This window comes from Phalangium opilio, unplaced genomic scaffold (assembly GCF_054372755.1).
Source record: "Phalangium opilio isolate 3A_F unplaced genomic scaffold, DU_Popi_V2 ptg000041l_1, whole genome shotgun sequence".
Taxonomy (NCBI): Eukaryota; Metazoa; Arthropoda; class Arachnida; order Opiliones; family Phalangiidae; genus Phalangium; species Phalangium opilio.
Window position 1 is genome coordinate 8,290,325 of NW_028324165.1, and position 15,036 is coordinate 8,305,360.

Here is a 15,036-nt window from a genome sequence, read left to right on the forward strand (position 1 = left end):
ACTTCAACTCTCGCTTGTCGTTCTCGAGCCAGAAGTTCATAAGATAAGTTCCATTAGTTTGTCATTGGTTACAAACTGGAGCCTGTAATTTTGAAGTGAGTGACATCACGACGTGATTAGTGAGGGAATGTACATCACGACGTGATTAGTGAGGGAATGTACATCACGACGTGATTAGTGAGGGAATGTACATCACGACGTGATTAGTGAGGGAATGTACATCACGACGTGATTAATGAGGGAATGTACATCACGACGTTATTAGTGAGGGAATGTACATCACGACGTGATTAGTGAGGGAATGTACATCACGACGCGATTAGTGAGGGAACGTACATCACGACGTGATTAGTGAGGGAACGTACATCACGACGTGATTAGTGAGGGAACGTACATCACGACGTGATTAGTGAGGGATTGTACATCACGACGTGATTAGTGAGGGAATGTACATCATGACGTGATTAGTGAGGGATTGTACATCACGACGTGATTAGTGAGGGATTGTACATCACGACGTGATTAATGAGGGAATGTACATCATGACGCGATTAGTGAGGGAATGTACATCACGACGCGATTAGCAGGGAATGTACACAACGACGTGATTAGTGAGGGATTGTACATCACGACGGGATTAGTGAGGGATTGTACATCACGACGTGATTAGTGAGGGAATGTACATCATGACGTGATTAGTGAGGGAACGTACATCACGACGTGATTAGTGAGGGAATGTACATCATGGCGTGATTAATGAGGGAATGTACATCATGACGTGATTAATGAAGGAATGTACATCATGACGTGATTAATGAGGGAATGTACATCATGACGTGATTAGTGAGGGAATGTACATCATGACGTGATTAGTGAGGGAATGTACATCATGGCGTGATTAATGAGGGAATGTACATCATTTCGTGATTAGTGAGGGATTGTACATCACGACGTGATTAGTGAGGGATTGTACATCACGACGTGATTAATGAGGGAATGTACATCATGGCGTGATTAATGAGGGAATGTACATCATGGCGTGATTAATGAGGGAACGTACATCACGACGTGATTAGTGAGGGAACGTACATCACGACGTGATTAGTGAGGGAATGTACATCACGACGTGATTAATGAGGGAATGTACATCACGACGTGATTAGTGAGGGAATGTACATCACGACGTGATTAGTGAGGGAATGTACATCATGGCGTGATTAATGAGGGAATGTACATCATGACGTTATTAGTGAGGGAATGTACATCATGACGTTATTAGTGAGGGAATGTACATCATGGCGTGATTAATGAGGGAATGTACATCACGACGTGATTAGTGAGGGAATGTACATCATGGCGTGATTAATGAGGGAATGTACATCATGGCGTGATTAATGAGGGAATGTACATCATGGCGTGATTAATGAGGGAATGTACATCATGGCGTGATTAATGAGGTAATGTACATCATGGCGTGATTAATGAGGGAATGTACATCATGGCGTGATTAATGAGGGAATGTACATCATGGCGTGATTAATGAGGGAATGTACATCATGGCGTGATTAATGAGGGAATGTACATCATGACGTGATTAGTGAGGGAATGTACATCATGACGTGATTAGTGAGGGAATGTACATCATGACGTGTTTTTTGAAGAGAGTGATTTCTAATTAACTTAACGATTTTCATTTCTCTGACCCATTGGCCATTCTAAGATAGATGGATCAAAGAACTGAAACTTGCTTCGTGTTATGTTTGGTTACGTTAGCCCAGATTAGGTCAGCTTAGATAAGGTTTAGCCTGGGCAATTCCATTAAACCACTTGAGGCATTCTTCAAGTTCGAAATATTTTTATTACTTACCAGCTTAAAGGCTTCAACGTAACAACACAATCTTTCAACGAATACATCCTACTTGTCCTCTTTTACCCGCCAAAGAATCAGATTAAACCAATCATTCAAGGCAAGGCTATAAGTAAAGCCCTATAAAGTCTAACTGAATGGTTTTGCATTTACTACTTGTTTTGCTCTAGTTGGAGAAAGAGGTATTAAAAGCGATGTACGCCTGGTTTTGGCGCTGTCAAAGGCTTAGTAATGCAGACTAAATAGGAGCTAGATGGAAGTCCTGCAAAATTAACCACAGTGTGTAGTACTTCAATTCTCGCTTCCGTCGTTCTCGAACTAGTTATCTCGAGCTGTAAGTCTCCAGGTAGCATTACGAACTGCATAGGTATCGTCACACTTATCATGTAACATATCTTATAAACTTATGTCTTTATTAAAGCAGATATGTCAGCAATAGACCCGTTTAAAAAGTCGGGGGTAAAATAGAGTCTGTTGTGTTGACCTTGCACCTTGTTGTCTTAAATTGATTGATGGGTATGTTTGTCAACAAAGACGCATTTAATTAAGATATTGCTTCAAACAATACGGACCATCCAAATTTGGTTGCAGGACTGGTAACTTTAAAGCCTTTTCTAACGTCTTTGTTATGCTCATATTAAGCAGACATACTGGGACAGGCGGCCGCCTTTGAAAAGGATCTATTACGTTAACTTACTGAAATCAGCGCACCACCGTTGCTCTAAAACTTCTCATCCCCTATTCTCCATTTGATTATGGGAGGGGCTGATAATATGTAAAATTTAATGACTTTTTTGCTCCTTGTAGCAGGTTAAGTGTGTTAATGATAGATGGTAGGTCACTGCACCGTGCTATTTGTTATAAAACCGGAGATTTATAAAATCGTGAGATTCTTAAATCAGTGTGTGCTTTTGAAGTTACGGAGACTTTAAGGAATAATAGAGGGTGTTAATTTTCCAGGCCTTCCATATTCTTATTTAGTCTGCATTACTAATTAGGCCTTTGACAGCAGCGCCTCATGCACCAGGCGTACGTCGCTTTACCTCGAATCTATGACCTACTTCAATCACTTCAAAATTACAAGCTCCAGTTTCTAAGTTACCAGACTTTACAAACTTATTATGGAACATATCTTATGAACTTATGCTTGTTACTAGCTAATTATAATTTGAATTATTTTATACGTTCTTCGAATGAAAAAGAAAAGTTCTTTAGAACGTACGACTCTTCTTTTGAGAAAGTATCCTAGTGTTTATTAATTATGTATATACGAGTAGATGAATTTATTGAAGCATTTCAGTCGCTTTAATGTTTTGAAGACAATCAGAATTGGGTCGTAAAATCCATTGGGAACTGCAGGTTATTTCAATTCAAACTTTGTTTAAATGATGAAAATCAAAATCAAGAATTGAGCGGCCCGGGTCGAGTGCCGCGTTGTTTCAAAATTCAACTGAATAGAAAAATATATACAGGGTGTTTCTGATAAGTCTGGTGATGGCATAAATTAAGAAGGGGATGTTTGTTCTTTGGGAAATCCATCGATTTTGAGTCGAAAATGTTCCATACTTCTATATATCCATTTTGTTTGCTCAAAGGACAATGCTGTTTTCTAGTTAAGATTGCAAGAAAGAGTATTTTACGAATGAATTAAGAAACTGATTAAGACAATGATTTCTAATTAAATTTAATTTAAGGGGTCATCCCTAAAACACTAATCAGATCATAATTCCAAAACCGTGTTCATTATACAGGAGTTCCAAAATGGGTGGTAATACCTAAGTACAGTCGATTTGAGTCGACATTTTACCCATCGTTGACAACTTATGATTGGAGTATTTTAGGGACGACCCCTTAAATTTAAGAGAGAAACTTATTTAGACAATCATTTCTAATTTAATTAAGGGATCATCAATAAAACACTCTTCCAATGTGTTATGGGACATTCAAAATCGGCTGGTCATAGAATAGAAGCATAGAGTTACATTTTCGACTCTCAAAATTGATCAATGATTTCCCATAGAACCATCCTATAACTAACCCCCTTTTGGGAAGAACACCCTGTACATGAAGAATCGATCATTCCATCTTTCATCTCAAGAAATAAACAAAAATAAACAATATTCCCTCCCCCTCCCCAACTTATTGTATTCCAGTAATCTATTAAAGTTCCAAATGGCGACCTAAAATTAAACCTTCCAGACTGAACCTGAACTCCTCCTATATAGACTCGAGGAAGGGCGAGTAGTGAGTGAAGCAATAACGATTACTCGACGCGGGATAATTCGGCAGTTTGGAAACTATTTGGGTTGCTGGGTGGTGGTAAAGGGGGAGTAATTTTAACAGCAAATGACACAAACACAATAGGATGAGAAAATTTTCTACATCGAATCTTCTTCGTCGTTCTATCACTTAAGTTACTCGAACGTACTAAAAGGAGACCGGGGTTTGAATGTAGGTAAGGGACTAATGGCTTCAAATATAAAGCTTAGAGGATTTAGTAGTGGATTAGAAAAAAATAAAATAAGAACTTTGGTGTTCGAGGAGCCATTTTAAAAGATGGTAGCCGATTTAAACTAAAACGTTTATAGCTGTACTTTATAGGGCATAATAAACCTTTGTAAAGCATTGAGGATTTAGTAGCGGATTAGAAAATAAAATAAGATCTTAAGTATTTGAGATGCCATTTTGCAAGATGGCCGCTAATTTAAACTAAAACGTTTACAGCTGTACTTTAGGAGATAATGAACATTTGTATGGAAAATTTTAGTCAAATTGGTTGAAATTAATGACTGTTTCATAGCTGGTTTAAAAAAAATCGGATTTAAGTAATTGAGCCGCCATTTTTTAAAATGGCCGCCGATTTAAACAAAGTTTTATGTGATATTGGATATAAAAAGCATTTGTGAACAAAATTTTGTTTCAAAAGAAGTCGCATGCTGAGCTTAACACTCATTTCTTAAAATAAAATAAAGCCTCCATGGGAAACTTAAACCAATCAGCGACCGCGATACCACATACTCTTTTAACCTCGGAGGCTTCAACGATAAGCCAAGACCCCCTCCCCCCCTAAAAAATAAAACCGGAAGTAAAGGCAAAGTCTAACTTTCTATTTCACTTCCTAAACAATATCACACAGTACACTTCCGGTATACTTCCGATGAACTCATTAACCAATTTGGCATCTCCATTTGATAGATCCTTCTTGCTAGTCGTAAAGTACAGCATTCTCCCAATCCCAATCCAGATCAATATCTATCAGCATGGTACTACTATGAAGCAACGGCAACTCTCTACCTTTGACAGTATGAAGTTCACCATGGAAATAACACGGGGTGTCACTAGCCTAGTCTAGTACCAAGCAACCAAGCGTCTTAAGACTTAGGGTATGGTTGGTCCGCTTTTCTGGAACGCTCGCTAAACACAATATACTTTTGCACGATGAAAGTGCTAGCTCCCTTGGCCAAAGTGGGTTGTCAAATAATGGACCAGAGCTGGGTGATATGCAGGGTGTTTCTGATAAGTCTGCCATAAATAAATTAAGGGGCAGTGTTTGTTCTTTGGGGAATCGATTTTGAGTCGAAAATGTTCTATACTTCTATCGCCTCCATTTTGTTTACCACAAGGGACAATGCTGTTTTCGAGTTAAGATTGCATCCAGAGTATTTTACGGATGACCCCCTTATATTTAATTAAGAAACTGATTTAGACAATTATTTCTAATTTAATTTAATTAAGGGGTCATCCCTAAAACACTTATCAAAATCATAACTCGAAAACAGCATTGTCCCTTGTGGTAAACAAAATGGAGGCGATAGAAGTTACTTACATTTTCGACTCAAAATCGATGGATTTCCCAAAGAACAAACATCCCCTTCTTAATTTATGGTATGGCAGACTTATTATCAGAAACACCCTGTATACAGGCGCCTCACCTTCAAATTGACCGGGATATGGTGGAATAAATTGAAAGAGCTTCGATCAAGAGGTGGTGCAGGGTGGGCAATTGCCCAACCAATCTCTTTCTTCTCACGATCCGAAATTACTATATCGTGGGCATGCAGGGACGCGTTGAAAGATCTGCATGATAGATATGCAGATATTGAAATATTTCTCTAGTTCGTATTAACAGAAGGGGATAATAGAAGAAGTGTTACACTCTGTATCCTCTTAATACTTTAGTTATGAAATTACATGATTCTTCTCAGGCTAGGGAGCCCTTTTTGTTAATTTGCTCTCCCGCTTATCAAACTTAATTCAGATGGGTATATAACAATCGCACCGTGCTAGGGTGAATTCTAAAATTACTGTTTGGTATTTACTAAATCCTCAGCAATCAATTAACCCTGCACAAACCTTGATTGTCTTGACGTGATGGGACAAAACGCACAAGCGTATGCGCCTTGGCAAATAGTTAAGCCCTAATAGAGTAATGATGAGGGAACTATAGAAAGTTTTCACACATGGAGAATTCATACCATTTACACCAGGAGGCTGGGCTACCTGGAGGACAAAAACCCGTCTGCTTCTGTCCTCCAGGTAGCCTGGACTCCTGGTTTAAATGGTATGAATCCTACATGTGTGAAAACTATCTATTTACATGGCGTATGTGCGTGATTCGGTTTAGTAACCTTGCTATAATAAATGTAAATTCTGATGATGTTCGGAAGAATCATGCTACAATTACCCCGGCCGCTTTGTGGTGGTACACTTCTCTCAAAAAGAGAACTATTATACACTTCTGGTCTTAACAATAACAAATAGAAATAAAAGAAAGTGCATGCGTTTAGAAGTATTTGTGCGTAGGCAACGCGAGCGGTCTATGGTTATCCCCAGAACGATGCGTGGGTCCCATTTGGAGGATCATTGGCATTGGGTATGCACCCACCCACCGAGTGACGGTAAAACTTTAAATTAAGCTTTAAAAACCGCCTTCTTTCCATTATAAAACGATAAATCTATAGCATCAGGCCTACAAAAACGGGTTGGTTATGTAGGAAATGGCCTTATCGCTGTCTACACAGGAAGTCCCATGCCTATTTATTTCAAAACCTTGGTAGGAATAAAAAAGTAAACTTTGAAAATGGAGAGCTTTATTACCCTTTTCGTTCCTTCCGAAAAAGTATATTAAACTGAAGAAATTCGCCCCAATTTTCTAGTTTTATCGGATGTTTATCAATTTTCTCTACATAAGTATTAGTGGGTAGGTTAATGGCGCCTCCTGTCGGCAGATTTTGCCGGAAAAAAAATATTCGTACTTAAACTCATACTTCAAAAGAAAGATGATTTTATAAACTTTTTCCTGGTATATAATATGCTTATTGAGTTGTTTAAGTAATCCTTTAAATTTTAAATTTCCTGAAACCTCTGAATTAAAACATTATAACTGTGTGGGCAAAGCCGACATTTAGGGGAAATTCACTCCATGCTAATCCTATGAGCCCCTGTAGAAATGTTGTTCCTGCCAAACACTGGTGTTCAGGGAAAAGCCAGCTATTAGGCGTCAATTTTTATTTTTATTTTAAATTTTTCTTTTTTGGAGTTCAAAGAAATTTTTATTTAAAATTAGTTGGAAGGTACCTTTAAAAAATCAGGGATTTTGAAAATGAAAATAATATAATTGTTGGTGTTGATTGTGTTGATTATTTTCATGATGTATGATTTTTTTTATCTAATATTAGTTGTATAGTATCAGGAAAAGTCATTTAATTTTTAAAATGATTGTAAAAGTCGAGTAATTATGAAACTGGCATAAAATCTGGCAATTCTATATTGGTTGGGTCAGGAATACATACAGTTTATAGGAATAATTGCGTCCTCATATATTACCCATGTTAATTTGTAAACGGGTGGTTTTGTTGGCAAGTCTGGGTCATAATTCTAACTGGGATTCATTACAGTTGGTAGAGAGATAGATTATTAATTCTAGAGGTAAACTTCGTCGTTGAGAAAATTGCTGACTACACAATAATATTCCTATTAGCTGTATGTATGCCTGGATATAGATTATTTAGTTTTGATAACTCTGTCTTTTAATTTACTTTCGATTTGATATCATGTGAATGGTAACGTTTACTGAAACTAAAATATACGATCCTGTTTCGTTTTTTTCTTTCTTTTCGTTTTTGTCAGATTTCCTCGTGAAAAGGGAACGGATCCAAACCATTTTTACTTCGTAGATTTTGAGCGTCACGTCAGCGAGATCGCCGCTTTTCATCTAGACAGGTAAGGAGAAAATATTCCCATATTCTTTCCTTTTTTCTTCTTCTTCTTGCTTCTCCTCTTTAACAATTTTTCGCGTAACGGTGTGGTGTATGTGTAGAATTTATGCTTACGAAAAAAGGAGACCGAGGCTTAGCGACGCGTGGACGTTGGTCCTTAAGCCTAACGCCGTATATAACACTAGTTCTTCTGACTCCTTGATTTTCGCTTGGCCAAATTCGAGCTCGTTTCCCGTTCTTTAGAATTTCTTGACGGATTTTACGCTTACGACGCTGGTTTTTAAAAAGTTTTGATTTAATTTTAAGGGACAGAGAAATGCCTGAAGGTATTTTTAGTAACTTTCCTTGTTGACTTTTTAATATTATTCATAAATAAATTGGGGCTAGAAACATTCAGGGGGAAATAAGGTAAGATGGAGTCGAAATGATGCACTGAAACTCTCCCAGTGTACCTTGCGTACGCCCCCTACCCTTCGGAAGAGGACTTTTGTTTAGTGCTGCCGTCTAGCGCCATTTTATTTGTATCAGAACTAGCTTCTATTTTTAAGACGTAGGGGGCGTCCTTACGTACAATTTCGTACTGTACGACCCCACCTAAACGCAACTGAGGATGCTGGGAGGACTTCGGTACCGTTCCGTTGGTGGGTAGGGTACAGAGGCAACGTTATAGGTATGGGGTTTCCACTCCATCTCTCTCTCCTTCAAGATTTCACATGAATTTACATTCGTTAAGCCTAATTTGAAATTAACACTGAAAAGTGGGTCTAGGTGCCCTTCAAACTAACTTCTATAAATACGCTATTTTTCTGTCAATTTCCGTAGTGATGGTTTCAACTTCAGGTGAAACACAGTTCTGTTTCACCATCACTTTAAGTAGCTTTATTTTATTACGTATTCCTTACTTGTCCTAACGTCGGCATATAAAACGTCACTTCTACTTCGTTAGAAATGACTTTTCCATCCATAAGTGGATTCGCTCTACGCTTTTCGAGCCTCCCTCCGCACTTTGAGCCTTTTTTCGATCCTTAAAGGCAGACTAGTAAGCCTAAATATGGACGTCATAGTGCCATAACACCGCATAACACTCAGTAGCACCAAAGGCAAATAAAAATAACAGAAAGTAAGGTATACACTATGCGTCTTTAATTCTATTAGCTCCATGTATAATATTATTATCTTCGTTTAATTTCTCTTCCCCCCCCCAAAGAAATGTAGCCAATTCGGCTTTTGAGTTCTAATTTATCTTTTAATGCGTTAAAATACTTTAATTGCTTCTTGCAGATTTCATAGTAGTATAAAAACCTGGTGTTGCATGGTAAATGCAATTCGGTTTTCCCGCGCTAGTTACGATAGTTTTCCCATAGTTTACCGCAAAGGGGCAGTAAAGCATTTCGTTGGCGAAGAGGCCACGTTAGTCACGTGATTGTCGCGTACGCTCTTCTTACTCTATGCCTTACTTTTTGTTTTTTCTATATACCTTTGATAGATCTGAAAAAGTGATTTCTTGCTGGGTTTTCTTTTTAAAGCTTTGCATTTAGAAGTTTTTTATTTCCGTTTTGAGTTGCTTTGTTCTCTTTTTTTTTTTTTGAAAGAAAGAGTGACCTCTTTGTGTCAAAAGCGAATCAAATTTCAACCAGTTGACAAGCGAGAGAAGGAGAAAAAAAAAACAAAACCCGAAATATGATGCAATTCAAAGTTTTAGCTCTAAAAATCCACTTTTGTGGGTTTTGTCACGAAAATTTTATTTAAAATATTCCGAGTTTGAAAGGTTCAAATGTGTTGGGACTTAAATTTGCATATTCTAGACTTTAAAGGAAAAGATCGAGTTTCTAAACATTATAACCTTAGAAGAACGGACTTTTTCTGAACATAAAAGGAATTAAATATTAAAAATAAGTAAATGAACTCTTATTACAAAATAATTAGCATTTAATGAGTTTTTTAAAAAAATCAAGGACTACTGCGCCATCCGCCATTTGTTTAGTGGCGTCTGCTACACAGACCCCTTTACCTCTAACAGCCTGTGAGAATTCAATCAATCCCGTAGGGGTAAGAGGCTCGGTTTAGCGGACGCCACTAAAGCACTAGTCCTTGTTTTTAAGAAAATAACTTGCTTTAATGTTTATTTTTAATTCCAATAATAATAATAATAATAATAATAATAATAATAATAATAATAATAATGAATATTGCAAATTATAATTATGTTTCTAAGATAAATATAAAAGAAAATATGAGCTCAATTAAGTTAACTTTCTATGATTAACATACATATATCTTTAAAGTTAAAAATATTGCTAGATTCGTGTTTACGAATGCATTTTCAAACTCGTTTAAATTTCAAAATTCAAAAATATATATTGAGAGAGGCAAAGAATTTGCAATTTGTTTAAGTTTTGTATAAGAAGAAGATATATTTAGGCCTAGGCTTAGTGTGCCAAGCTCCCAAAGAATATATTATTAACAAGAAATATGAGAAAAGTTGCAAAAATAAAAGAGGAAAATATCTACATAAAAATACCATTAAATTCTACGTTACGGTGGTATAGAAAAAAAAATAGCTTCGGATCTTCTGCTTTTAAAATATGATTTCCTATGTCGCTTAGACTCCCATAGTGCTTGTCTTTTAGGCTTAAACTGCATCATTCCATTATAAATAGCAACAGAAGTCCAACACTACATTTTTAGAAACAGAGATAGTTTTTGAAATTGATGTACAAACGTGTAGCGCTTTTAGATTTTAGCACAAGTTGTTTGGATTGCACGAGAAAAATGTAACCCTATTTTTCAAATTAGGCCTAACGTCTAAAAGTAGGCTTAGCTGAATTACCGAAGCAGTCTCTATAACTTTTAAATATTGGCGCTCTAAGTTTGGATGGTGCGAGAAGTGTTACGACACGTGATTTTTTTTTTAATTTAACCCTATTTTTAAAATTAGGCTTAACGCCCAAAAGTAGGCTTAGCTGAAATGACCCAAACCGTGTAAGAAAACGTCCATCGCTTTGAAATTTTGGCGCTCTAAGTTTGGATGGCGCGAGAAACGTTACGACACGTGATTTATTTTAAATTTTAACCTTATTTTTCAAATTAGGGTTAACGACTAAAAGTAGGCTTAAGTAACAAAACTGAAGTGCAAGGCTTAATAGATCTCTAATATGTGTTGCTTCAGGTACTGGTCTTCTGGTTTTTTATGTGGAACAAGGGTTAATAAACGTTAGGTCTATAATATATCAATTCTAAAAATAGGCCTTCATCCATGGAAGTTTTATAATAGCTTAGAAACTTCCATCCATTTTAGCCTTGACAAGGTACACGTAGTTCTAAAACTAAACACAGTTTTTCCCGCGCGCGAAATATACGGAGTAAGATATGAATTATAGAACGACCGTTGGAATTTGAGTTTAATATTTCAAAAAATGACGCTGGTAGGATATCTGGCCAAGGCTTAAGACCAAAGCAATTTTCTATATCGAAGAAAATTTTGAAGAAAAAAAACTAAAAAAATGGTCATAAAACCACTTGATCCAAAGCGAAATTTTAAAACTAAAGTACAAAGAGGTATCGTTGAGAGGGCCCAAGAGTATCCTCGCAAAGAAATAGACCTAGCTAAGCGTAAAGAGTAAACGAACCAAGGCTTAGGGTCTAGGAAAGAAGGAAAAAAGCAAGTCTTAACTCTCAATGACCACTTAAGACTTTATTTTCTTTGAAACGATTTAGGACTTCTTTTTTGCGTCCACAAAACTGTGAAGTAACCTTAGAAAGCGGCACATAAGAGTGAGTGGTTTGACGGCAAAAAGAACCCTAAAAAATTTTCTTATTACTAAGAGCTGTCCAAGACTTCAAGGATCAGCTTCGTTAGGCTTAGCAAAGATTGAATTAGGCTTAAGAAGATAGCGAAGGAAACTTTGAATAAAGGTTATAGGGAGAGTGGTAATTATTTTGAAGTGCTCTAAGAAGTGCTATTAATAATGTTCGAAGAGTTTTTAATAGATAAAAGAATTTTCTCAATTAAAATAAGGGTATTTAATAATTAAAACGAGAAAACTTTTCATTAAGTAATATTAATATTGACACTTGTTAACTTAATTCTAAAACAAATAGCATGCCATCTCTTAATCGTCTCAGAGACTCAGATCAAGCTTAGAATTACATAATCCCATGTTAGAAGGGTACTTAATAATTAACATAAGGGTTAGAAAGGTATTTAATTATTAAATTAAGCAGTAATAAGATTCAGAATGGTTTAAATAAATGAAATAATTTTTAAATGGGTTTTAATTAATCAAAATAATATTTAGAAGGGTTTTAATTAATCAAAATAATATTTAGAAGGGCTTTAATGAATCAAAATAATATTTAGAAGGGCTTTAATGAATCAAAATAATATTTGGAAGTGTTTTAATTAATCAAAATAATATTTAGAAGGGTTTTAATTAATCAAAATAATATTTAGAAGTGTTTTAATTAATCAAAATAATATTTAGAAGTGTTTTAATTAATCAAAATAATATTTAGAAGTGTTTTAATTAATCAAAATAATATTTAGAAGGGTTTTAATGAATCAAAATAGTTTATTATGGGTTTTTGAAATAATGGCCGGTAGGATTTTAAAAGTTTCAATAATTGGAGAGATTAAGCTATAGCTCCCATCGGTGCTATTGTTGTAAGAGTTCTTATTAATTATAAATATACAATATATCAAGTTATCAATCCTTAGAAGTTTCAACAATTAACTAAAAAAAAGAAACATAAGAAATATAAAAGAAAGTCTATATAAACCAATGACGAAGATATATTGCTTCCCAGATGAAAGAAGGAAGAATAGAAAAAAAATTCTTGTTTCCTGTCAATCATGTATTTCCTGAAAATGTCAGCCTTTTTTCCCTCCCAGGAATGCATACAACTAATAGGAATAATTCTGTTTATTTCTCTACGAGTTTCGTGATCCGGCATTGAGAACTTAGATTATTCGTTAGGTCAGGGATAGATTTAATTTTAGAAGTAGGAATGGAGAACGGCTAATTAGTATTTACTTCATTCCGACTCATAGACCACCCAGTATAGAGCCCCTCTCTCCAACACGTAACGAAAAGTTTAAATTATCTTATTGCATGGCTCACTTAAACTACGTTTTGATGACGTTGCTGACGGGGACGGCCGCGAAAAATGCGTAATTTCTTTTTACCTCTGTCGCTATGACCCGTCCGCCTCTTCTTTCATACCCCCCTCCGTCCCAGGGAAGGGGGTCCGGGACTTTGACGCGCGACCACATTACTCTGTTCTCCATTCCTGCTTCTAAAATTAAATCTACTCCTGGTTAGGTAAAATTCGTCATACATAATGATTAGTCTATCTTCCTCTTCCCATAAAAAAACTGATTAGATACGTCTAGTGAAAATGGCTGGGACACAATAATTCTAATTAGAAGTATGTATTCCTGGTAAATATTTTTGCGTTGTAAGAATAAGGTACAGGTACCCACTGACAACTTAACTAGGAAAGAAGGTATATAAGGGGTCAGAAGTAACTGCGGGCCTCTTTTGAACAAATGACTTTGTGCTTTGAAAAAAATAGGGACCTCAAACGTCATAACTTCTAATACAAAAGATAGATGAAGAAAACCTTAAGATATAGCTACCAAGAAAATACTGTATAAATCAATATCTACGTTGTATAAGACTTATAACAAGATTTTCCACTTTATGCTGCCCAATATGTTTTTCTTTCTTTCGTGTTGTTGGTCATTTTTAGACCATAAAAGGAATTATTAAGATTGTAATACACGGGTACGTTAACAACCCTCTAAATGCCCCTTCAGACGTTCCCGTCGGTCTCCTCTTCATTTTCGTTTCGGTTGCGTTGCCGTACGTTCATTCCCCTGTTCAGACGTCATCGTGAGAGCAGACGACTTAAAATTATATGGTGATTTTTCAAACAAAGACTTTTGAATACTAAAATAGCTGCTCATCCAAAATGATAAACAAATAATACCGCGCTTGCCAAGAATCTTAAAACTTTTCATAATATCGTCTGCTAAAGCGTACATAGCTTACTCGATCACGCTTCAGTAATGAGGCATGATCCAGTGAGCTATGGGCTATGGCTAAAGAAAGGTGCGCTAACGAGGTAGTACCATCACGAAATTTAATAATTTCAAACTAAACCCGCCAGTCTTTTACGTAATCGTTGGTTGACACGTGTCTAATTAAGCGACTTCAACGTAAAACTTTAGTTTAGTCTGAATGGCCCTTAAGAAATCTGGATGATTGAACATAGTTTTCAAGTATTCTGTTTTCAATGCTTAAAATAATGGGATATATTTTTCAGTGTTGCGTTTGTCTAGACCAAAATACAAATTAGAATCTTGTGTATTTAAAATAATAACCACCTGAGATGATGTAATAACAAATTACTAGCCATCCTGAAGCGCGTGCAGTTAAGGAACTATATATTCACATTTTAATCTTCAATTCACGTCGCACCATTCACGAAATTAAATTTCCAAGCGATTCAATTATGAAATATATCAAATTTTAATATAAATTCATATTTTCCAAAAGGGATGGGTTGCAGCTTGGAATGAACCTAAATTAATTAATTAATATCAAATAGGAATTTAAATACTTTCTATCATACATAGTTTTCAGACTAGGAGTATTGACACCCTTTACACCAGCCAGGAGGCGAGGCGAGGCTTCTCGGTGCTGCACTTTGACCCCCAAGTAGCCTTTCCTCCCTGAATAAAGGGTATCAGCCTTCCTAGTCTGAAAACTATGTATTAGAGTGAAATTCCATTTTAAATCTCATTTCTTGGAACTTAGGCCTAAATATTTACTAGGCCTATCTGAGAAATTCATTGTAATGGTCATTATAGATCCATTTTGCTCGAAAACTGTTGTCAGTTTAGGAAACAAATAAATAAAAAAACACAAAATTATGAAAAGGAAATTC

General features: G+C 36.0%; 1 protein-coding gene and 1 long non-coding RNA gene across 3 annotated transcripts in view; one reads left to right on the top strand and one right to left on the bottom strand.

Annotated features, from left to right (window-relative positions):
* The window catches only part of LOC149679762 (uncharacterized), a 107,809-nt gene that overhangs the window by 88,112 nt on the left and 4,661 nt on the right, over nt 1-15,036 (bottom strand). The window lies entirely within an intron of this gene.
* Nucleotides 1-15,036, top strand: part of LOC149679764 (extracellular serine/threonine protein CG31145) — an 83,801-nt gene that overhangs the window by 58,278 nt on the left and 10,487 nt on the right. For both annotated transcript variants that reach the window (XM_089835607.1, XM_089835608.1), the window contains exon 4: nt 7,997-8,089. In XM_089835607.1, the coding sequence (XP_089691733.1) occupies nt 7,997-8,089 (93 nt within the window). The remainder of the gene's footprint in view (nt 1-7,996; nt 8,090-15,036) is intronic.